Below are 24,328 nucleotides of genomic sequence, written 5' to 3' on the forward strand. Positions count from 1 at the left end.
AAAGAATAGAGGAGAATTCTTCACCAAGGGAGTTTAATATCTGGATGGGCAAATCTTGGACTTGGTCCTTCTGGGGAAAGAGAACCAGGTATTGAGAAATCAAAAAAGCTGATGGTGGAATTAAGCAAATTAGTTTTAAGAGAGTAAGGGAATCTAGGGGAAGATAAACCCAGGCCCTAAAGGAGGAGGCTCCTCTGAGGGAGTGCGGGTCTTTTTATATAACCCTGGGTTGGTGAAATAATTACTCTGGTCAACTTATTCATTCATAAATTGACAAATATTTGCTAAGTACCTGCAGGGTGTACTATATATTATTTAAACACCAGCATCAAGTCTCTCAGTCTAATGGGAGAAAGTAAATAAACACATAAATAAGATACCTAGTATACCAGGTGGTGGTAAATTCTATGGAGAAAAATATTTTGAAATGTAGGGGTTTCTAGGGTGGAAGTTTGCAGTGTTAAATTGGGTCATCAGAGGAAGTCTGGTAAGGTGACATTGGAGCAGACACCTCTTCCTTTAGGCAAGCAAGGGAGAAACCTCTGTAGAGATGGGGGCAAGGACGTTCTCGGCAGAGAAAGACAAGTCAAATTCCCTGAAACGCTTGGCTGGAGCACAGCGAAGGCTGGCGTGATAGACGATGAAGTTAGAGAGGTAATGGGGACCAGCTATGTGGGCCTTCTAAGCCATTTAAGGGATTTTACGTCTTACTCTGAGCGATTTGAGAAGTGGAGCTGCATGATCTTATATTTTTAAAAGGATCACTGTGGCTGCTGATTGACTGTAGACTGAAGAGGCGCTGCTAAATAGGGTGAATTAAAGTTAGGCCAACAGCACACACTTTGGGGTTAATTTGTGTCTGGATTTTGTGGTGAAAACCTGAAGGCGGGAGTCAGTCATTGTGTCAGAATTAGGAGGACCTTAAATGTTTGGATGAGAGTTGCCAAATAAATAAAGAAATAAAGCCTCTTGGCAGGCATATTATCTGCAACGCCTCACCCCCATTCCCCAACTATGACAGCATGTTGTTAAAACTGAGAAAGGGAGAGCCTGAAAACTTTATAGTGGGCAAGGGATCATAAATGGAAATTGTGAGATGCCTGTTGGTTTTTTTTTTTTTTTTGCTCACAAAACTAATACGAATTTGTTTGTAACAATTCAAACATAGAAATGTGCGATTTGTCTATCTATAGTACATATCCTCCGGAGAAGGCGATGGCACCGCACTCCAGTACTCTTGCCTGGAAAATCCCATGGACGGAGCAGCCTGGTGGGCTGCAGTCCATGGGCTGGCTAGGAGTCGGACACGACTGAGCGACTTCACTTTCACTTTTCACTTTGATGCATTGGAGAAGGAAATGGCAACCCACTCCAGTGTTCTTGCCTGGAGAATCCCAGGGACGGGGGAGCCTGGTGGGCTGCCGTCTATGGGGTCACACAGAGTCAGACACGACTGAAGCGACTTAACAGCAGCAGCAGCAGTACATATCCTCTGCAGTGCTAACCACTGTTAACAACTTGTGTGTTAACTTCAGAAATTTTTTCTATGCAAGTGCAAACACATTTTTCTTTATTTATAAAAATGGGATCATACTAAGTCTACTATTCCGCCATTTACATATTTCGCTTCGTGTGTCATGGACATTTTTCCATGTTGATGTGCATGGATGTGCTCCATTCTTTTTTAACAGTGGTATAGTAGTCCCACAATCGAATGCACCCTGATTGAGTCCTCTGTTGCTAGAATCCGCATTGTTTCTGGTTTTGTGCACAGAAGCAGTGCTGCGGCATCTTTGTGTACTTGTGCGGGTGCCTCTAGAGGAGAATGCACTTTCAGAACTTCAGTCGCTGGGGCTGAAGATTATGAACATTGTTAATGGCAATTGAAAATTAATTCTATTCATTACTACTAATTAAAAACATATAAAATAACATTTTATGTTTTAGTGAACATAATTTCATAGATATTCGTAAATTCATAGATTAGGGCTTTTAATCCTGTGGGTCCCCCCCCATAAATTCTTTTTTTTTTTTTTTTGTTCAGTTCTGAATATTTATTGGAAGGACTGATGCTGAGGCTGAAGCTCCAATACTTTGGCCACCTGATGCTAAGAACCAATTCATTAGAAAAGACTGTGACGCTGGGAAAGATTGAAGGCAGGAGGAGAGGGGGACAGCAGAGGATGAGATGGTTGGATGGCATCACTGACTCAACAGACATGAGTTTGAGCAAGTTCTGGGAGATGGTGAAGGACAGGGAAGTGCTGCTGCTAAGTCACTTCAGTCGTGTCCGACTCTGTGCGACCCCATAGACGGCAGCTACAGGCTCCCCCATCCCTGGGATTCTCCAGGCAAGATCACTGGAGTGGGTTGCCATTTCCTTCTCCAACCCCCCCCATAAATTCTTAAGTGTCTTAGCAGTAAATCCTACCACTGGGCTTTTCAGGAGTCTGATCCTCCAAGTTGAGAATGACTTCTGTGTGGTTTTTTTTTATTCTAAACGTCTGCCACCTGGAGGTGTTCCTGTGCTTTTCTTCTCCAACAGCCGTGTATGAGGGAGACGTAACCTTGGTTTCATCTTTGACATTCACTTGACTTACTGGCTCTGGGTCACCTAGTCTTCCTGGCCATCCTAAATGATCCAGAGAATCTGGGTATCTGTTGCCCCATCATGAGGTGCTAGCATTTAGATATTTATTTGTTTTCAGGGATGGTTAAAACCCATTTCTCTCTTTGGCAATTTGAGGGTGAGGATAGAGTAGAAGAGATGGTGGCCATTGCTGTTAATCTTTTCCCCTTTCTCTGCTCATCTGCCCAGCCACGTCACATTGTGTTTGAGCCTCTGGATTCTGAGTGATCCCTGGTTGTATCTTCTATATCAGGGATTGGGACTTTTTCTGTGAAGGGCAAGCTTGTAAATATTTCAGGCTTTGCGTAGGCCATATGGTCTCTGTCGCAAATGCTGAACTTTGCCATTGTAGCGCGAAAGTAGCCACAGACAATATGGAAGTGAATGAGTGTGGCTCTGTGCCAATAGAAACTTCACTTATGGACACAAATGCGATTTTTATATAATTTTCACATGTCATGAAATAGTCTTCCTTTGATGTTTTTCAGCTATTTAAAATATAAAAGCCATTCTTAGCACATGGGCTGTACAAAAACAGGCAGCAGGCCAGATTTGGCCGACAGGCTGTGGCTTGCCAATCCCTGCTTATGTGAACATGACTTGGAATGGAAGAGAGTCAGGTGCTGTGGTAATAAAAGGCGTTATGATAATGAGAGTCCCGGAAGAGGTAGGTCGTGGGCTCTCGCACTTGCTCCCTCTGTCTGTACTTTGGACTGGATGTCCTAAGTACTTGCTCTTGTGAGATTTCTTTGACGGTGAAGAGCAGGCTTAAGTGCAGGAAGAATTTCTTTGTTTCCTCTGCTTTCTGCCCAGAAGCAAGGTTTTTTAACCTTGCTCCATATCTATCTTGGGAATCGTTGGCAAGTGAGGAGGCTTGCCCTGGTGTTGGGGAGGGTATGAGCCTTCAGGTCGTCCAGACAGAGTCGGGTCTACAGACAGCCCTTCCCCCACTGTAGGTCAGATCAGTACCTGTAGGGCTGATGTAAATTATCCCCCACCATCCCTCTCTCTGGGGCTGAGTGGTGCAGGGAAGGCTGTGTGCTTTGTAGATACACATGGAGAACCTGAAGAGATGTAATCGCTTCTGTCAGTTCAGAGTGGTGGAGTGCTGCAGGGACTCGGGTGGGATCTGTATGTGTACTGCAGAATACATTTGGAGCAGTTTCCCGTGTACTCATTTACCCCCTTCAGGTCCCCTTCTCTACTGGATCTGTTCAGAGTAGTGCTCTAAAGGATGCGTTGGAGGTTTTGCTGAAGACGATAACACCAGGTGTACGGGGTTCTGTTTGCATAATATATTTTGCTTATTGTAATCGGTCCCAGCCCATTAGGGCTGTGCAGGTAGCTTCTCCCCCTCCTCTTGGGCTTCTTATATATTTATGGGGTGGAGGTGGGGGGAGTTCCAGTTACATCTTCTGCTCCTCCTTGGAAGCACCTGACAGTGTGTTCACATGAGCACATTTGGCTCTAGTGGGTGGGTCTGTAACATTCGCCCAGAGATCGCAGAATAGCCTTCAGATACATTTGATTGGCACTCACACTATTACTAAAAATTTCATTTTTTCCTACATAAATCCAGATTTCTGGATTCTATAGGTAAAAAAACACAAAAATGGACCTCATCCATTTCCATTTCCTGCTTAATTCCAATTCTGTGTTGGTTCCCACTGCATTAATTAGCTAAAGCAAGTCTTCTTAAGTTCCCTACCACTTAGCTCCACCAGGGGGAGGCACTGGACATGGCAGGACTCTCTCCTCTACCCCACCCCTCCTGCCTAATTCACCCACCAAGAGCGCCCCTGCTGGCTGTAGGCTGACATGCCGACAACCTCCTCACCTGACTGAGGAGAAACTGCCTGACTTTTTTTTAATAGCAACAATTAATAAACTCCTCCTCTGTTTCCAAAGAGGGAAAGTGGGGGTGCCAAGCGCATTTGCTGGCTGGGACACAGTTGAGTGCGCAGATTTCTGTCATGTCAGGTTATGCAGTATAACCTTTCTTTAATGATGGACTTGTGTAAAATCTGGGACAAGACTGTCTGCACCTCTCCCTGTGAGCAGAGCGCCTTGGACATAGGCGTGGGTTTCAGTGAAGAGGTCGGTTGATTTGGATGTCAACCTGCCAGAGAATTAAAATCAAGTTAGGAGCAGGAGTAGAAGACTAATAATAAAAGAGTCAAAGGCGGAGAGTGTGACCGAGTCACAGAGGGAGAGTTGCAGCTTGTTAACATTGTGTCCTTCGCCTTTGCTGTGTCACAGAGTATGAGTTTGAATCTTTTTGCCTCTTCTCCCCTCCCCCCCCCCCCACATGTTCATGCACGTTTCTCAGTTTTCCTCTATCTCTCTGCTGTCTCCTTCGGTCACTTCACCTCTTCTTTGTTCTGATGGCAAATGTAACCTATTTGGGGGGGTCTTTTTTCTTACTGTGATTAAAAAAAACACACATAAGTTTACCCTGTTAATTTTTTAACGTACAGTCTTGTTAAGTCTGTGCACAGAGCTGCACAGCAGATCTCTAGAACTGGTTCTCCCTGCAAGAGTGAAATGGTCATTGAACAATTCTCATTTCCCCCTCCCACCATTCCCTGGCAACCACAGTTCAGTTTTCTTTTTCTATGAGTTTGATTGCTTTAGATCCTCATATAAGTGGACTCATGCAGTCTTTGTCTTTTTGTGATTGGCTTAGTTCACTTAGCATAATGTCTTCAAGGTTCTTCCATGTTTTGGCGTATGACAGGATTTCCTTCTTTTAAACAGCTGAATAATATTCAGTTGTGTATATATATCGCATTTGCTTTATCCATTCATCTGTGTGTGGGCCTTTAGGTTGCTTCCACACCTTGGCTATGTGAATAATTCTGCAATGAACATGGGTGTTCAGGTGTCTCTGAGATTCTGCTTTCAATTCCTGTGGATATACACTCAGAAGTGATATTGCTGGGTTATATGGTAGCTATATTCTCAATTTTTTGAGGAACTGCAATGCTCTGTGTCAGCAACTGCACAGTTTTACAGTTCTACCAACAGTGTGCAAGAGTTCCTATTTCTCCATATCCTCATCAGAATTGTTATTTTCTGTTTTGGGTGTTTTGTTTTGTTTTTTGGAGAGCTGCGTCTTAATATTCATGAGATGATATGTCATTGTGGGTTATTTGCAGGGTTATTTCCCTGATGATAAATGATGTTGACCATCTTTTCATATGTTTGTTGACCATTTGTATATATTCTTTGGATAAATGTCTATTCTAGTCCTTGGGCCATTTTTTAAAATTGGGTTTTTGGTTGTTTTTAACTTATTGGAGTTCTTTGTATATTCTGGATATTAACCCTTTATCTGATAAATAGCTTACAGACATTTTGTCCTGTTCTGTAGTTTGCCTTTTTATTCTGTTGTTTCCATTGCTTAAGTTTTAAAAATTGGATGCAGTCCCAGCTGTCTGTCTTCACTTTTATTACCAGTGTTTTTTGTGTGTCATATCTAGGAAGTCACTGCCCATTCCAGTGTCATAAAACGTTCCCTCTATATCTTCTCATAAAACTTTCCCCCATCTGTGAGTTTTATAGTTTTAGGTCATAGTTTAGGTTTTTAGTCCGTTTTGAGTTGATTTTCACCTGTGGCATAAGATAAGGGTCCACCTTTATTCTCTTGCATGTAGACAGACAGTTTTCTCAGTACCTTTTGTGAAGACTTTCTTGCCCTCGTTGTCAGACATCATTTGATCATACACACAAGGGTTTATATCTGGGTTCTCTATTCTATTCCATCAGTCTATATGTCTATCTTTATGCCAGTACCATACTGTTTTAATTACTGTAGCTTTGCAGTATGATTTGAAACCAGGAAGTGTTAGGCTTCCAGGTTTCTCTCCTAGGTTCCTCTTTCACAAGATTATTTGACTAGTCAGAACCCTTTTTGAGCTTCCATATGAATTTTAGGATTTTTTTTTTTCTGAAAGAAAAAAAAAAAGCCATTGGGATTTTGATAGAGATTTCATTGAATCTGTAGATTGCTTTGGGTATTATAGACATTTAAACAATATTAAGTCTTCTAATCCATAAACATGAGATGTCTTCCTGTTGTTTCATTAATTTTTTCCAGTGGTGTTTTATAGTTTTCAGTGTATAAATCATCTACCTCTTTGGTTAAGTTTATGCCTACGTATTTTATTCTTTTTGATGCTATTATAAGTATAGGAGTTTTTTCTTAATTTCCCTTTTAACAGATGTAAATCTTTAAAACAAAAAGGACCTTTTTTTTTTTAACTTCAGAAGTGTGTTTTCCCAGAAGTACAGCACTCTTTCTTTTTTGCATGCTTTTCTGATTCCTTTTCCTACTGTCTCTTGTGAGTTCTCAAAATTGAGACAGAAGCTTGACTCATTATTTTCTGTTACTCCTTGAAGGCAAAGGACCATTGCTATAATGGTCATCCTAACAGAATTACTGAATTTGTTTTGTTTTTATTTAATTTTTTAAATTTTAATTGAAGTATAGTTGATGACAACCCACTCCAGTGCTCTTGCCTGGAAAAGCCCATGGACGGAGGAGCCTGGTAGGCTGCAGTCCATGGGGTCGCTAAGAGTCAGGCATGACTGAGTGACTTCACTTTCACTTTTCACTTTCATGTATTGGAGAAGGAAATGGCAACCCACTCCAGTATTCTTGCCTGGAGAATATCAGAGACGGGGGAGCGTGGTGGGCTGCCATCTATGGGGTCGCACAGAGTTGGACATGACTGAAGTGACTTAGCAGCAGCATAGCTGATTTACAAAGAGTTGCTGAATTCTTAGACCCTCCTAGAGCAACTAAATTTGACAGCTGTGTTAGATGGTACTATTTTGGATGTGATAAGATTGGGGGTGGGAGAGAGGTGTCCATATATGAGAATGTGTTTGTTGTGCGATCTTTGGCCAATAGTCCTCAAAGTGTGGTCCTAAGACCAGAAACATCAGCAACTCCTGCTGATGTTAGAAATGTGAGTTTCTGGGCTCATTCCAGACCTACTGAATCAGAAACTGGGGGTGGGAGGCATGCAGTCTGTTTTTAACAAGCTCTTCAGATGATTTTGATATGCACCAAGTTAGAGAACACTGTTTTAGACCATCTAGGAACTCTTATTATTTATTAATTTATTTCTGTAATTATTTCTTTCTTTGTTTTTGGCTGCACTGGATCTCCGTTGCTGCACAGGTTTTCTCTAGCTGTGACAAGCAGGAGCTCCGCTTTGTTGCAGTGTGCGGGCTTCTCATTGCGATGCCCTCCCTTGTTGCAGCACACAGGCTCTGGGCACTCAGGCTTCAGTCGTTGAAGCACACAGGTTCGGTAGTTGGGGCTCCCGGGCCCTTGAGCACTCAGGCTTCAGTCGTTGAAGCACACAGGCTCGGTAGTTGGGGCTCCCGGGCCCTTGAGCACTCAGGCTTCAGTCGTTGAAGCACACAGCTTCGGTAGTTGGGGCTCACGGGCCCTTGAGCACACGGGCTTCAGTCGTTGAAGCACACAGGTTCAGCAGTTGGGGCTCACGGGCCCTTGAGCACTTGGGCTTCAGTCGTTGAAGCACACAGGTTCAGCAGTTGGGGCTCATGGGCCCTTGAGCACACGGGCTTCAGTCGTTGAAGCACACAGGTTCAGCAGTTGGGGCTCACGGGCCCTTGAGCACTCGGGCTTCAGTCGTTGCAGTGCACCAGCTCAGTAGTTGTGGTACGTGGGCTTAGTTGCTCCTCAGCATGTGGAATTGTCCCGGACCATGGATTGAACCCATGTCCCCTACATTGGCAGGCGGATTCTTAAATACTGCACCATCCAAAAAGTCCTAGACCATCTAGAAACTCTTAACATCACAACCACCATCTCATCCCTAAATCTCTGTAGTGTACTAAAATTCCTTTGCATTATCCATCACCTTTATTTTTCCTTTTCCTGCTGTCCCATGTGTGATACAGTGTTGCTTTAACTTGTAATCTCCTTACGTTCCCCATCTTTTCTTTTCTTGCAATGGATTCTAATAGAAGGAGTTGAATTTGAGCAACCTTGGATTCAAATTCTGGCCCTATTCTGTGACCCTGAGGAGGTTGAGGATCCTCTCTGAACCTCAGTTTCCTCAATTTTATTTAAAAAAAATTTTTATATAAATTTATTTTAATAGTTTCCTCAATTTTAAAGTTATTGTGATGCAGGTTAAATGAGGTAAGCATCAGTTGCTTTTACATATTCAGATGCTCAAGAAATGCCAGCTTTCCTCTCTTTTCTTTGTTATCACCCTGCTCAAAAAACAAACAAACAAAAAAAGTCCCTAAACAACAACAATAAAAAAAGTCCTTTGCTGTGACACATTTCCTACAGGTCATTTTCTGTTCTGTGTCAGTATCCTTTTTTTTCCCCCCCAAGACTTCAGCCTTCATGGTGTGTTTGTGAAATCTCACCATATAAAATTGAAGTAAGCCAAGTTCATAGAAAAGCGAGGTGCCATATAAAGAGCGGACGAGGACAGCTGTGGCGGCGCTGGTTCTGGCTGCCCCAGCCACTTGCAGCAGACGCAAAGAGCTTCTATTTTAGAAAGTGCAGTGATGCAGAAAGTGGTCCGGTTCATAGCAGGGGAATGGAATATTATCTTCATTTTTCCTGCACTCTATTATAATGATACGTGCAAAAGAAACTGGTTCTGCCTCTTGATAAGAGAGGGAGTACAAACACCCGTAATTTCCCAAGTTCTGAGGGCTCCTTCTGTATTGAGAGCGAGCCATCCAGGGCAGAAGTGTGTTCAGAAGGGAGAGCCTGACTGGGACAGGTAGAAAAGAGCAGAAAGTTTTTCTTTTGACATTGACCCTTTTGACCAGGACCAAGACCTCATGCTTTGGACACAGTGAGCAAGTTTGCCCTGAGTTTTATTGTTTAAGGTCTGTTTCCAAATGTCTTCTTTAGTGTTCTGTTTTGGTAGCCGAAGTTCCCTTGAGTGCCAATGCAATTAATTTAGGCTTGTAAGCTAACTTTTATGCTGCTGTTGTAGCTAGCTTGAAAGTTCTAGAAGATCAGAACCTATTTCCTTCATCTACTGATGGATAACCAAAAAAACAAAAAAACCTAGTGGCTTAAAATAGCAGTTTTATTATCTTTCATTGTTCTTTGGGTAGAAGGGAGGTCAGTTGGGAAGTTCTGCTAGTCTTGCTTGGGATCTGTCTCAAGTCAACCGGAAGCGCATTTAGAGCAGCCAGACCTCTCTAGGACTCCTCTTTCCTTGTGGCCTCTCCAGCAGAGTAGCCAGACTTTTAAGGTAGCAGCTCAGGGCTTCCAAAAGTTCCACGAGGGAGGAAAGGGAAGCCGCCAGTTCTCTTCAAGGCTTAGACCCAGAACTTTCTGCGTTCTCTTGATTAAAGCAAATAACTGGCTAGTCTACATTCAGTTCGAGAGGAGACCACACAAGGGCAAGATGCCAAAAAGTGTTGTTCTCTGGTCCCTCTTCAGATACTAGCTACTTCAGAGACCATGTCCATTTTATAGGCTACTGTATACCCAATAATAAGACACTCAATAATTATTTGTGGTTTGAATCAGTGGTTGGATGGACCAATAGCCAAATTGGTGGTTGGTTGACTGACTGCTCTTGTTGGTTTATTTGGGTGAGGCTCATGTGATTCTTAGGGCTGACATACCCATGTTTATGCCTTCATAGAACTGGTCCTTCCTCAACACGTGTCTTTCTAGGAAACCAACTTTTTAGGAATTTTGACTTGCGTGGCCATGTGTTCCCTGCAGTTACTTTTGGAAATTGTCATCCAGGGAAAGAAAAAAAAATACCACTATTTATTAGGCTGTGTACTGGCTACTAATGTTCTTACGTAATCATAACAACCTTGTGAAATAGGCATTTCCCATTAAATTTGGACGCTGAGGATAATGAACTTGCCAGAGGTCACACAGCTAATAAGTGACCGAAGATGACAAGTTAAACTGCAATTTGTTTCTAAAGCTAAAGCATTGACTTGCCTCATACATTAGTTATTCAGAGCTTCCCTTCATTAATCTCAGAGTATTAAGATATGTCACAGGGTTTCTCAAAAGCAGCACTCTCAACATTTCAGGCCGCATAATTCTTTGTTGGGAAGTTGGGGAAGAATATCTCTGCATCTTAGGGTGCAGCACCCTGGCCCTTGCCCACTAGGTACCAGTGTGCTCCCCCGACCCAGTTTCAGCTTCCGAAAATGTCTCTAGATACGGGTCCCCTGGGGGACACCCCCTCCCACTGAAAACCCTTGATAAGGTATCTCATGATTTTCTGTCCTTTGACCTTGGCTGTTTTTTGATACTGTATTTCACAAAGCGCTCGCAGTGGCTTCAAACTGTCTTATTTTTATAATTGTTGTAATCATGCTGCCTGGTTCTGATACTCTTGAGTCCTGCCTTTCTCTCATTGCCTGTCTCCTTTTTTGCCTTGTCTATTTGCTTTTGTCTGATTCTGCTAAACAAAATGCAGGTGGATCGAGTGTTTGTAGGGACTTGTTACACAGGTATCGATTCTGCAGGCGTTCACATCTCTGAGCTTATAAGCATTGGTGCTAGTGGAAAGAAGGCAATTTGCATCTTCTGATTATAGTGGAGGGGAGGGGGATGCATACGAGGTAGCACATTGGGAAGTAAATGGCTTCCAGGCTCCATGGAGTTAATCCTCATGGTAGAGTTGATTGATGTGCATGTGCAGTTCTTTTGGAAAACGGGGGTGGAGAGTGGAAATTGCAGTTTTTCTCCTAATTGTACTTTAGGTGTCATTTATGACAATTTCGTGTTGTCTAGACAGAGAAATGGTAGAGAGATTATTCCAGTGGAGTCAAATGCTCAGTCCAGAGGGAATCAGGAAGGTTGCTGAAGTCAGGATCAGGGTGGAAGGGCAAGTAGTATACTCCCAGAGGCGAATCAGTGAAAATCGAATGTCACTAAGAGAAGCAGTTCAGTGTGAACCCAGGATATAAGAAAAGTGATTGTACTCTGAGCTTCGGGTTAGCTCCAGGGCTAACAGTGGATTGTTTGGGGGCCCAGCTGGAATCTCTGCCCTCTTTTCTATTTCTATAGACTCCAGAAACCTCATTACTTGAACAGACATGCGCCAGGAAGGCTGCCTCTTGGCCTCTGGTTAATAAATGCCCCAGCTCACTGTGCAATCCTTTTTTCCTCATTCTCTTGTTAGGCTTCATTTACTAACTTGCCTTTGCCATCCTGATGTTGACCCTAAGGTTTTACTTCATATTATAGAGTATAGTGTTTGCAGTATACCCAGGTCAGTGGAACAAATGACCCTCATTGAGGGTTTTTAAAATTTCAGATCAGGAATGTGAATGTGAAAAATCATCTGAGAAGAAATGTACAAGGTTTGCTGTTGCTGAAGCCGTCAATGATTATATCCTGCAGCCTTTGTAGTATTAATAGGTCTAGAGGTAGACTTTTTTTTGGAATTATCTATTATTCTGAAAAAAATGAGCTGAGAATTCCAGGATTATTGAATTCTGTAAGTGTCTTCTTGATTTGGGGGGGAACCGGTCAAGGAGGATACCCCGCCTCTTAATTAAAGTCCACACTTGCAGGTCGTGGCTGCGGCTTCTTAGAACATGTGCGTGTGAATATCAGAACCAGCTGTGGAACTTGTCATTGATAGGATCCTACTTATCCTTTGGTGAAAAGCCTCTGATCTAAATTCCTAGTTTAAAAATGTCTGATCTGTGGGCCCACCTCCCAAGTCTCACAAAGAAAGAATTCAGGACAGCATAAACATGTCCATGTAGATGACCTTGGACCTTTGAGTTCAGATGCAATTCACAAAAGTGAGTTTTTGTTGTAAATGGAAGCTTCGTACCTATAGTGTGATGTGTTGAGGATACACAGGAGCTAAGTATAGCACTAACCAATCTTTTTACAAATGTATTAAAAATAACCCACCAACTATGTTCCAATATAGAATAAAATTTATTTAAAAATAAAAATACCTGAGGGCCTCACAGTCAGTAGAGGCTCAGATGTTTGCAGAGGGATCTAGCTAACTCTTCAGGCAAGACTTTTGTGCAGCTAGACACACGGTTGCACATCCCATATGAATTGTTTCCAGCTTCTTCCCTCTTGGTGTCTGTGACTATGCTGTGCTCTGATGTTTTGCCATCTATTGCTCACTGCAGAGAGACATTGAGGAATATGTTAATGTTTTGTAAAGATGTTTTCAAGCTTTTCTGGTAAAAAGCCTTTATTTTGAGCCCTGTGAATTGTTTATGCTTGATGGTGGTAAAATAAGGCTGAGCCACACAACAGGCGCTGTGCGCTCTTCCTGTCGCGTGTCTGTCTTTTCCCCGAGGTTAGCCTTCTGGCAGTGCTGCCTTGCCTTGGTCTGCCCCACAGCAGGGGCAGGAAGCGCCTGGCGGGCCCTGCTGGCAGCTGCATCACGTGCCGTAAGCGCACCCCCTAGAACTCGGGGGCCCTACAGGGATCAGATGAGTGCCTATCGTTGGATAACTTAAATGATAATTGCCACTGTGTGAGACGGGGAGGCTTGGATGCCTCCGCTGTAAAGCAGAGATGTCAATTTGGAAATCATAATAGAGGTGTCGTTTCAGAACACACAATTATTTTTTACTAAGAATAAGGGCTTGTCATCTCCCAGCCCTGGCATGCACTGAGGCAGAGATCTGGGCTTGCAGAGCAGGATGCAGAAGTGAAGAAGGCAGTAGTGTATCCAGATTTCCTTGGCCTCCCACCCCTTCACTGCCCCTGAAAACACTGCCCTCTCTCCCCTGCGAGCTCTCTTTTGGCAATAAGCTGTCGGGGAGAATCAGTGGTAGTTTCCCAGGCAAGTAGCCAGCCTCTGACTTTACGATTTAATAAGCCTCCCAGGGACTAGGCTGCACTGCGTTTATCAGGACAAACATGTCAGCACTTTAACCTGAACGGCTGAAGTGACCCGAGGGGTGAAGACTGATGTCAGCAGTTTCCGAGAAACTAGTTCCTTCAGGAATTTCTGTGTGAGGTTTTGGACATCCAGGAACCTTGTCTGAAAGGCATGGGGTCAGTGACAGGCAATCAGATATGTCTTCTTGCTTATTTTTCCAAATCTGCTTAGTCTTGCTGATTTACTCTCCTTAGATATTTACTGGCTTCCTTTTGTGTGCTCATTCGGAGAAGGCAGTGGCACCCCACTCCAGTACTCTTGCCTGGAAAATCCTATGGATGGAGGAGCCTGGTAGGCTGCAGTCCATGGGGTCGCTAAGAGTCGGACACGACTGAGCGACTTCACTTTCACTTTTCACTTTGATGCATTGGAGAAGGAAATGGCAACCCACTCCAGTGTTCTTGCCTGGAGAATCCCAGGGACGGGGGAGCCTGGTGGGCTGCCGTCTATGGGGTCGCACAGAGTCGGACAGGACTGAAGTGACTTAGCAGTTTGTGTGCTCATTAGGATATGAGTTTTAATGGGGATAAAAAGATGACTTGGATCCAGTACTTGCTTTCATGTAGCTTGTAGTCCAGTGGTAGAAACAAGAAGACGTAAGGAACTGCAGTACCAAGTGACAGGGGACAGGCCTCTTAAGAGAGGGTTCAACCGCTATGGGGGATGAGGGAAGCGATGGGGAGCTTCTGACCGGAGGAGTCAGATATTTGAGCTTTGAAGGATTTTTATAGGCAGAGATGGGGAAGAACTTTCCAGAAAGAAGGAATGGCCAAACTGAAAACAAGGGTGAACTAGTGAGGGGTGTGCTTAGTGTAGCTAGAGCAGTAGTTCTCAAAGTGTGGCCTGGGGTCCCTGAAGGCAAAACTGTCTTTTTAACAATGCTGAGATATTCTTTGTCCATTTCACTCTTTGTGCTTGTGTATTCCATTTTTCTCAGTTTTAATCTCAAATATAGTTCAGTTCAGTTCAGTCGCTCAGTTGTGCCCGACTCTTTGCGACCCCATGAATCGCAGCACGCCAGGCCTCCGTTTCCATCACCAACCCCTGGAGTTCTCTCAGACTCACATCCATCGAGTCGGTGATGCCATCCAGCCATCTCATCCTCTGTCATCCCCTTTTCCTCCTGCCCCCAATCCCTCCCAGCATCAGAGTCTTTTCCAATGAGTCAACTCTTCGCATAAGGTGGCCAAAGTACTGGAGTTTCAGCTTTAGCCTCAGTCCTTCCAAAGAACAGCCAGGACTGATCTCCTTTAGAATGGACTGGTTGGATCTCCTTGCAGTCCAAGGGACTCGCAAGAGTCTTCTCCAACACACATGTAGTACATATTGGTAAATAAAACCCATATAAGCAAAAGCTCTTTGGGGTCCTCAATAATTTTTAAGAGTGTTAACTGTATATAAAATAGATAACTAATAAGGCCCTACTGTGTATCACAGGGAACTCGACTCAATACTCTGTAATGGCCTATATGGGTTAAGAATCAGAGAAAGTGGATATATGTGTAACTGGTTCACTTTGCTGTATACCTGAAACTGTACAACATTGGAGATCAACTCCAATAAAATTTTTTTTTTTAACTTTTAAAGGAACTCTGAGACCAAAAAGTTTGAAAACCACTGGAGCAGAGCATATAGTACGTTCAGAAGTAATGAGAAATTGGACTGCACAGCTTTGAGTGCCACGCTGAGGAATTTGGAGTTTATTTCCTAAGCAGAGGGAGTTATTCCTTTGAGCTTGGCTCCCCTGAACTGGACTAGCAGATGTCACCCACACACCAGAGCCAGACTGAGAAATTACTCATTAGGTGTGGGGCACCAGTGGCACCCTGTTAGTAGCTCCTAGAAGCAGTTGTGGAGAAGGCAATGGCACCCCACTCCAGTGTTCTTGCCTGGAAAAGCCCATGGACAGAGGAGCCTGGTAGGCTGCAGTCCATGGGGTCGCTAAGAGCTGGACACGACTGAAGTGACTCAGCAGCAGCAGTTGTCCTTATCAGTATATAAGAGTTTTAGCAGTTGATTGTTTCTAGTGTTAGAGAAGTCTGTGCATGTTTGTTGGCTTTAGTTTGTTGATTTTCTGTGTGATCTGACAACCAGTTTAAAAGCATATCTTTAGGATATAGTTGTTTATTAAGGAAGAGTTGTCCCTGGCTTGTTTATTCTGTCTAGACTGTTACCCAGACTTCCTGCTTCTCAATCCTAATATCCAGTGAATTTGAAAGAAAGTTTCTTTCCTTTTGGATGACCTGTCTCATCTGCCCTGACAACAACTTTGTTCTTTTCCAGAGCTTTCTTCTTCTACTATTTTTTATTGTTTTCTTAGTCATCAAAGGATACAGCTGATCTACGGAACCCTTGTACAGATTCAGGGTATTAATTAAGGCAGGAAGAAATAGTTGTATTCATATAAAATATTAGGAATTTTGTAGCTTAAATTGTCTTCCTGTTGACATGATTTTAGTAGGGCGTAACGTTAATTTTTGATGACTTACTCTGGTGTGTAATACTTTGATTTTAAGTTTTTCTGTTCCTTTCCATAGTGACTCCACCTTTTACTTTAAAGCATGAATGGCCAGATTTTTTTTTCTGTAAAGGGCTGCTGCTACTGCTAAGTCGCTTCAGTCGTGTCCGACTCTGTGCGACCCACAGACGGCAGCCCACCAGGCTCCCCCGTCCCTGGGATTCTCCAGGCAAGAACACTGGAGTGGGGTGCCATTGCCTTCTCCCTGTAAAGAGCTAGACAGTATGTATTAGAGGCTTCTTATAGGCCTCCCTATCTAGACTACTCAACTCTGCCTTCCTAGCTCCAAAGCAGTCACAGACAATATTTAAATGAATGGTTATGGCTGTGTTTGGATAAAACTTTATTTATAAAAGCAGGCAGCTGGCCGAGTGCCTGTAGTTTGCCAAACCTGCTTTTTAGAAGCAATTTGCTATTTTGAAGAAAGTCTTTTTAAGAAATGAGTGATTCTTTTGCAAATGAGTAGTTTTCTCTTTCGTTTTCAGTGGTTTACTTTTAGATTTTGTATATTTGATGTTTTAAATTTTGAAATAATTTCAGACTTGCGGAAAAGTTGCAAAAATAGTGCAAAGAATTCCCATTATACTCTTCACTCACATTCACTGTATGTTAACATTTTACCACATTTTCTGTATTATTTTCTCTTTTTTCCTATATCTATATATGAATATTATTATGCTTTTATTTGTTTAGTTTTAATATTTTATGTTTGTGATTATTGTGTTCAATATTGAATTTTATTAAAGTAGTGTGTAGTTTGATAGAACAGCAGCCTTTAGACTTAAAAAGAAATACTCCTGTTAGTAAAAGGCTTTTGAGCACTTGTGCTTGTGTGTATGTGTGTGTGTGATACACTTTATGGTTATACATTTAAGTCAAATGTTGTAATGTTTTCTTCCTGTTCTCCGGTGGATCACAATAGCACAGTCCGTGGTGTACCTCGCTTGAACACCACTGGCTTAGAGAATGAACTAGGCAACCTTGTAAAGGAGAGTTTCTTTCCTCTGTCATAGCTTCAATGACTCTTTAAAACATCTCTAACTGGAGTTAACAGGTCAGAATGAAGTGGTACCTTCAAACTTCCACCAACTTGCCTGAGCCCTCCTAAGTCCTACCTTGTTTCATATTACTGAATTGCTTGATTAACCATTAAGTCAAGTGAAACTTGTAGCCACCAGAGCAGAAGGCACTCAGCTGCCATTCTGTTCCATTCTCTTGCGTCATTTCCCCGTTGATGGCTCTTGGCAAGAAGCTAACTGTGGGAGAGAAAGATCTTTCTTTGAGTTTCCTAGGAGTGGTGGTGGTATTTACTTGTCTAGTCACTCTAGTTCTTTCTTTATTCAACACCAATAGTAACAGTCTTTTCTAATCCTTCAGATAGTGTTTGTGTTGTAACTGTAGAGAGCTTAATGTTTCATCGTGATACATGTTTGGGGGTGCTCTTCATAGTAATTGGCTGTCCTGATTTTGTGTATTAGAGTTAAAATACCATGTATGTATGACTTGCTAGTCCACTGTATTGCCTGGGAGCAAATGGTGCCAACAGATTCTAGTAAGTAGGTATCAGTTCAGTTCAGTCGCTCAGTCATGTCCGACTCTTTGCAACCCCATGAATCGCAGCACGCCAGGCCTCCCTGTCCATCACCAACTCCCAGAGTTCACTCAAACACGTCCATCGAGTCGGTGATGCCATCCAGCCATCTCATCCTCTGTTGTCCCCTTCTCCTCCTTCCCCCAATCCCTCCCAGCATCAGAGTCTTTTCCAGTGAGTCAGCTCTTCACATGAGGTGGCCAAAGTACTGGAGTTTCAGCTTTTGCATCATTCCTTCCAAAGAACACCCAGGACTGATCTCCTTCAGAATGGACTGGTTGGATCTCCTTTCAGTCCAGGGGACTCTGAAGAGTCTTCTCCAACCCCACAGTTCAAAAGCATCAATTCTTCGGTGCTTAGCTTCACAGTCCAACTCTCACATCCATACATGACCACTGGAAAATCTTCTAAAAGAACCTCATCAGGGACTCCCCAGAGACAAAACTTAACATTTTGGTGTAACTCTGTTTTAAGAAGTCTTCCTAATTAAGATCGGAATTTAGGGTGGGGAGTAGAGTTTGTGGGATTATAAAATAGAACTAGTAAAATTGAAATGACCTGACCTAAGCTCTTCTGGCTCAAGAATCTCCTTTACAGCATGCCTAAAAACTCATCTAATTTCTCTGAATGCTGTCACTGCCTTGGCAGAGTAGGGGGTAACATTGGCCTCCTAATTTGGCAGGGTCATTTTAAAGAAGGATATACACTGGTTTACCCTGGTTGATGCCCCTTGTCAAAGACCCTCTGCTTATGGAGGGTAACACAGCAGGGCTCAGTGATACTCAAGACTCAGTCCAGAACCCATTGGGATAGAACAAGCTTCTGGGTGTTCCAAGGCAGTCAGCTGCTCCCAGATCTTACTTCTGTTCTTCAGCTCCCACCTAATTCCTGTAGCACAAATTTATTAGTAGTGAACATGCATGCATACTAAGTCGCTTCAGTCATGTCCGACTCTTTGCGACCCTATAGACTATAGCCCACCAGGCTCCTCTGTCCATGGGATTCTCCAGGCAAGAATACTGGAGTGGGTTGCCGTGCCCTCCCCTAGGGGATCTTCCTGACCCAAGGATCGGACCCGTGTCTCTTGTGTCTCCTGCATCGGCAGGGGTGTTCTTTACCACTAGCACCACCTTATACGATGGCCTAAATTGATACACTTCTCAAAATTCAACTTTTCTTCTTTTTGCAGTCTGTGTACCTCTCACTATCCCCTCCTCCCAGAAACATCCCATATTTCAAGATTCAAAGACATGCTGTTATCTTATATGCGCCTACGAAAGAAAAAAAATCCTGCCAATTAAACTACGTCACACAATTATAAGATGTATCCCTACTTCAGACATGTTAAAACGGTGAGGGGCAGGGGGGAAGCATGTCTTACAATTGATGAAGCACAGAATGTCTGCTGCTGTAAACAGTGATATCATTGAAGACTCAGGTTTTCAGCCACAGAGAAGTGTTGAATTGCTTTCTTCTCTTCCTCATTGGTTTCACTGTGTTCTCTCTTTTCAGGGGTGGGATTGTTTAACTTGTCTTAAGTGTGGGGATGATAAGCCTTGTGTAGATCAAGAATATGATATAACACTTGGCTGTCCTGGGTGGGAAGCCAGGCTGACAGGCCTCTGCTGTTCTCTCTTCCCCAGACTGTTAGGGAAAATGCTCCAGTGAGCCAGTCGCTGGGATAAAGTGACTGCACACAACTCTACCTAAAGCCAGCTGGTTTTAATAACAGTGAGTTGAATTAACTCAATTGGAAAACATTGGTAGCTGCTGTCCTTACCCTACAGATCTGCTTTAAAGAAGAGTCTGGCAGGGAGCCGGAGACCCGCTCCTGGGACAGCCAGGCAAGATGCTGCCGGAGGGGAACAGTGTGCATTTCTTCCTGAGACCTCTTCCTTGGAAACGTGTTCATGGCAGGAGCTTGACTGGCCGCCGAGGCACACTGGAGTTGGGAAGCAGTGTGGCAGACACGGCAAACTAGGGGACCCCGAGCCATGTTTATCAGATGGGTTTTCACTGGCCCTTCCCATACGGAAAGGAAGAAAAATGTTTTAGTAAAACTTAACAGGAGACTTCGTGCAAAAGTCCAAATTTCTGGCATCCCTTTAAAAAATAGAAAGAGCCAGTGATACTGGATCCACATTCCAGTTTGGACTGGCAGTGAATTCGTGTGCGTAGTCATCTCAAGCATTTTGGAGTTCTCAGGCCTTCCCTAGGATACTGGTGCTCTCGCGCAGGAGTGGTTGCTGCCGTGCAGTGCGCTTAACTCCTTGGCCCGTCGATCTCCTTTTTGTGCAGTAATGCTTACCTTTCCAGGCTGCGGCGAGGTTAAAGGAAGTGCTTAGTATTGCCTGGCACTAAAAAATGCTCAGTAAATTAACACATATGATCATTGAACTGATGGCTGGGCTAGATTATATAATTGAAGATTTTTTTTATCAGTTGTTAAGGAAATGGCAACTCTCTCCAGTATTCTTGCCTGGAGAATTCCACGGACAGAGGAGCCTGGAGGACTTAGAGTCCATGGGATCAGAGTCGGACATGACTTAGTGACTAAACCACCAAAGAAAGCCCTAGAGGGTACTCACACAAAGGGTGTGGGCAGAGCAGAATGCCTAGAAGATAATGGGATGTGGATGAGGATAACATGGGGGAACTGAACACCAAAGTAAAATGTTGGCATTCCATGGTAATCTCTAAGTATGCCTCTTTTTCCTCTCTCATGTTGATCCCAACCTCCTGTTTGTCTGCTGGAGGTACTGCAGATGAAAATAAGATCATGTCTCTAAAGGACTTGTTCATTTCTCACAGAAGAGCAGTATTCAGGATCATAGAGTGGCCATATCCAGTGTTGGCACTCTGGAGTGCTTCATATCCTTACACCTCTAAGTGCTGGTAGGAAGGATGCGAGCCCAGACAAGAGGTGTTAGCTAGCCGCAAAGGGGGATGTTATTTATCTCTCTCCCCCATTTTTCCTTATGAATGACCTCTGAGTTGGTAATTGACAGGGATTATTGCCATTTTTTTAATCTCTGCTAGGAGGCTGCTGGAGTCTTCCCTCATTTCATTATCCCGTTATGATGGAGCAGGATCCAGAGAGCACCCAATTTACCCAGACCCAGCGAGGTAAGGCTAAAGTGAGCAATGGCACCAGGTGGGGGGGAGGGGCTGCCCTTGGGGTTGCCGAGCTGCTGGAAGCCCCGTCCTGTGCCTCTCTGGTCCTGGTGCTCTTGGACTCTTCAGTTACAGTTTTGAGACAGGTGGTTCAGGTGAAGGGGAAGTGTTCCAGGTAAGTGAACAGCGCCTCTGGTGGCAGAGGGTTATGACCGAGCCTTCATCCTTTGGGGCTCCCTGGCAGAGTCCTAGGATATTTCTTTTCTGCCGTTACCATTCAGATGGACAGCCAAAAGGGAAATGACAGTTTTTATTAATAGGGAAATCACTTAACGAATTAAAAACAAACCAAAAAATCCTCATTTGAGAGAGACTTTAGAACATCATAAGGCAGAAATCAAGGTCATTCAGATGTTGACTTTTTGGAGACTACATGAAGAAAGAGATGGCTGACAAGGGTAACTGAGTAAAATAAGTTGCATGTTATTAAAGAGCTTGCCTTACACCAATCAGCAGACATTTGAAAAGATCTTGAAGAGATTAAAAAAAAAAAGTTCTCATGAGTTTAAGGCCCACCTTTATACTGGTAACTCAGGACCAAGGATGGGGTATTGAGTTGATGTATAATATTTATTTATGGTGAGCAGCCCTTTGGGGATGTCACAGCTGGGTCTAATAATTCTGTTAGTGATCCAAAAGGGGGATAACCTGCACATTCTTTAAGCAACTCCAGAACACACACTGGGAAGTTTTGCCAAAAGAAGAGGGTAGTTTATAATGGTGGGGTTGAAGGTAACAATGTGGGTCGGAAAAGGCTAAGTGAGCTTTGCTGTAGATCAAGAATTTCAAGTCAGGATTGGAACCTTTAGACCAAGTTGATTTCAAGGATATTGAACGATTTCGTTGTTACCACAGTTACGTCATGATTCTGAGCGTTCTTTCTAGGACACTAATGAAAAGATTCCCCACCATCCTGTTACTTCCTTTTCCATACCCCAGGAATAGCCGATCCAAGGGTCAGGGAACTGGGGGTTTATGATTTTAAAACGGGTAGACAACTCTGACAAAGACTGAAACAAAGAAGTTAGTCTGTAGTCATATTTGAAAATGATAAGCCCTCAGTAAGAGAAGGAATTGTTTTGGGTACACCAGTTTCTTTGAAACACTGAGAGAACTTCTTGCTGTGAAACAGTGTTGTTTTTTTTTTTTTTTTTTTTTTTAAGGACAGTAGTGGGAATCTCAACCCCAGAGTTTTTAACCTGACAAAGTTTAACAGTGATTCATAAAGACCATTACTTGTCCCCCTTTCATGTAATAAACTTGTTGTTTATTCCTACTCAGATCTTTATCACAGAAACACCAGGCTTTATGGTGTTTGTATTTTTACATTTTTCCCTTTAAACGTAAAGTAGGTTTTTTTTCAAGGGGGGTAGTATTCTTCCTTGAAGAAAACTTGAGTTATTTAAAATATTCACTTGGAACATTTTTAGAGTTTGATAATTATCAAGCTCTCAAGTAGAAGGATGATTGTTACCTCATTATTAGCTTTTTAATTTCTTTTTCCTCTTAGACTTCACCCTGCATAATATGTATAGATCAGAACCTTTATGAGACATCTCAGCATTCAGATCCTTAGCTTCTCTTGGATACCTAAAAAGACAAGACTAGGATATACTTCTACTTAAGACTTGTGCCAAGAGTATTTTTCTTTACCACTGATGCATAGTTTCATAGCTTAGGGAATTGCTGTTCAATGGTGAAATTAAACAATTGAGGTTACTTAGTGCTGAATTTTTACCCCTACATAAAAGGACAGTCTTTATTTAATTATTGTTAGCATCAGCATTATTTCTACCTCTCTCACCTTAATATGAGTTTTCCATTAGGGTAGGTTGACAACTGAGGAACAAGTGTTTTTGTGGTCACTTCTCAGTATCATTTCTAAAAAAAGAATCTTCATTCTCGTCTTAAAACTTTATTTTTTCTTTAAACTTCAGTTTTTCATTCCTTTCTAGTCTGATTAACTTGAGAATTTAACCAACAGCAGTTGATTTCTGCTGGCAGATTTCTCTGTATTTGGTAGAGACAGTATTGACTTCTGTCTGTTGAAAATGTAGGGTTCTTGATTCATCCTCACCAAACGCATGGTACCAGGTGCCCAAAGAGACAATGAATGTCCCACAAGTTGAGATGTTAATTCTTACACTCTGATGATCTCGGCCAAGGCTTTTGTACCTTCCATGCCCACCTAGTATATAAAGATAATTTGGAATCAGAGGCACCAAAGGCAGCATGTTGTTCCGTAACACAGCCTTCTGAGTTCCAAAGACTGTGTCCTGGCCTCCTTGGAAGTCTGTTGGATGGCTGGTCAGAAGGGCGCCACCTGGGATGGCAGTCATTTCTGAGGCAGCCTTATTTCTTGTTAACTGCAGGATCTTCTTTGGTCTGAGTGAGTAGATTTACTGAGGATTTGCCCAGGGTCTTACTTTGTCTAGGAGTAATGAAAGATCAGGCAGCAAGATGTTTGTAAATACTTTTCCTACCATTTGGATATAAGTATTTCTTTTTCCATTCTCAATCAGTTTTTCCAGAGTTCCGTTGTTAAAGAAGATGCTTTTTTTCCTTTTATATTCAAACATTGTAGAAGTTAAGGTCCCTGGGAATCCTCATCAGGATTGCTGTGTTTTATTTTTGTTCTAATTACAGAAATATATATATCTGTGTGTGTGTGTGTGTGTCTATATATATACACACACACATACATCATACATAAAGTTTTATTTTAGAGGGCTTTTGTTGTGCATATGTAGGGATAACTTTTTCTTTTCAACTATTACATAGTGTTTCTTTGTATAGGTATAATTTATTTAATCTTTTGATGGACATTTGAGGTGTTTCTGATTTTTCACTAATGCCAACAATTTATATATTTATCTTCAATATCCTTGTGTGTTTCTGTGGGATAAAATCACTAATGGAATTGCTGAATCGAAGTGTATGTGCCTTGGGCAGGTTTTAAGTCTTGAAATTGCTTAGTATCCACTTAAGATATATATAAAGCATTTTTCTGATATTGGTCTACTCTCACTTTCTCAATTCACAGCCTCAAATTATATGTGTTGTGAAAGAGGAAAAACTTGAGAAAGAAGGGACTATGCAAATTGTATAGGACATGGATATTTTCATGGAGTATGAAGGTGCTGACCCAGGGTCAGAATGCAGGTCTGTCTAGATGAGAGCGGCCATCGTAAGGGAGGAATATGAAGGTGCTGACCCCACGGTCAGAATGCAGGTCTGTCTAGATGAGAGCAGCCATCGTAAGGGAGGAATATGAAGGTGCTGACCCCACGGTCAGAATGCAGGTCTGTCTAGATGAGAGCGGCCATCGTAAGGGAGGAATATGAAGGTGCTGACCCCACGGTCAGAATGCAGGTCTGTCTAGATGAGAGCAGCCACCGTAGGGAGGAGAGTGACTGTTGTCGTCTGTGTTGCTCAGTGCCCATGTAGCCTCTGATGCTCTGTCTGAAGAAATAGACGAATCTTTCAGATTTTGTGTTTCT

The 24,328-nt window shown here is 42.8% G+C and overlaps 1 protein-coding gene across 11 annotated transcripts in view; it reads left to right on the top strand.

The window, feature by feature from the left end:
- Positions 1-24,328, top strand: part of AMBRA1 (autophagy and beclin 1 regulator 1) — a 172,445-nt gene that overhangs the window by 43,533 nt on the left and 104,584 nt on the right. For 7 of the 11 annotated variants that reach the window (XM_006042382.3, XM_006042384.3, XM_006042389.3 and 4 more), the window contains one exon: positions 20,694-20,780. The exons of the other annotated variants lie outside the window; for them this stretch is intronic. In XM_006042382.3, coding sequence (XP_006042444.1) covers positions 20,694-20,780 — 87 coding nt within the window. The remainder of the gene's footprint in view (positions 1-20,693; positions 20,781-24,328) is intronic. 11 annotated transcript variants of the gene reach the window in all.

Source organism: Bubalus bubalis, chromosome 16, assembly GCF_019923935.1.
Source record: "Bubalus bubalis isolate 160015118507 breed Murrah chromosome 16, NDDB_SH_1, whole genome shotgun sequence".
Classification (NCBI taxonomy): domain Eukaryota; kingdom Metazoa; phylum Chordata; class Mammalia; order Artiodactyla; family Bovidae; genus Bubalus; species Bubalus bubalis.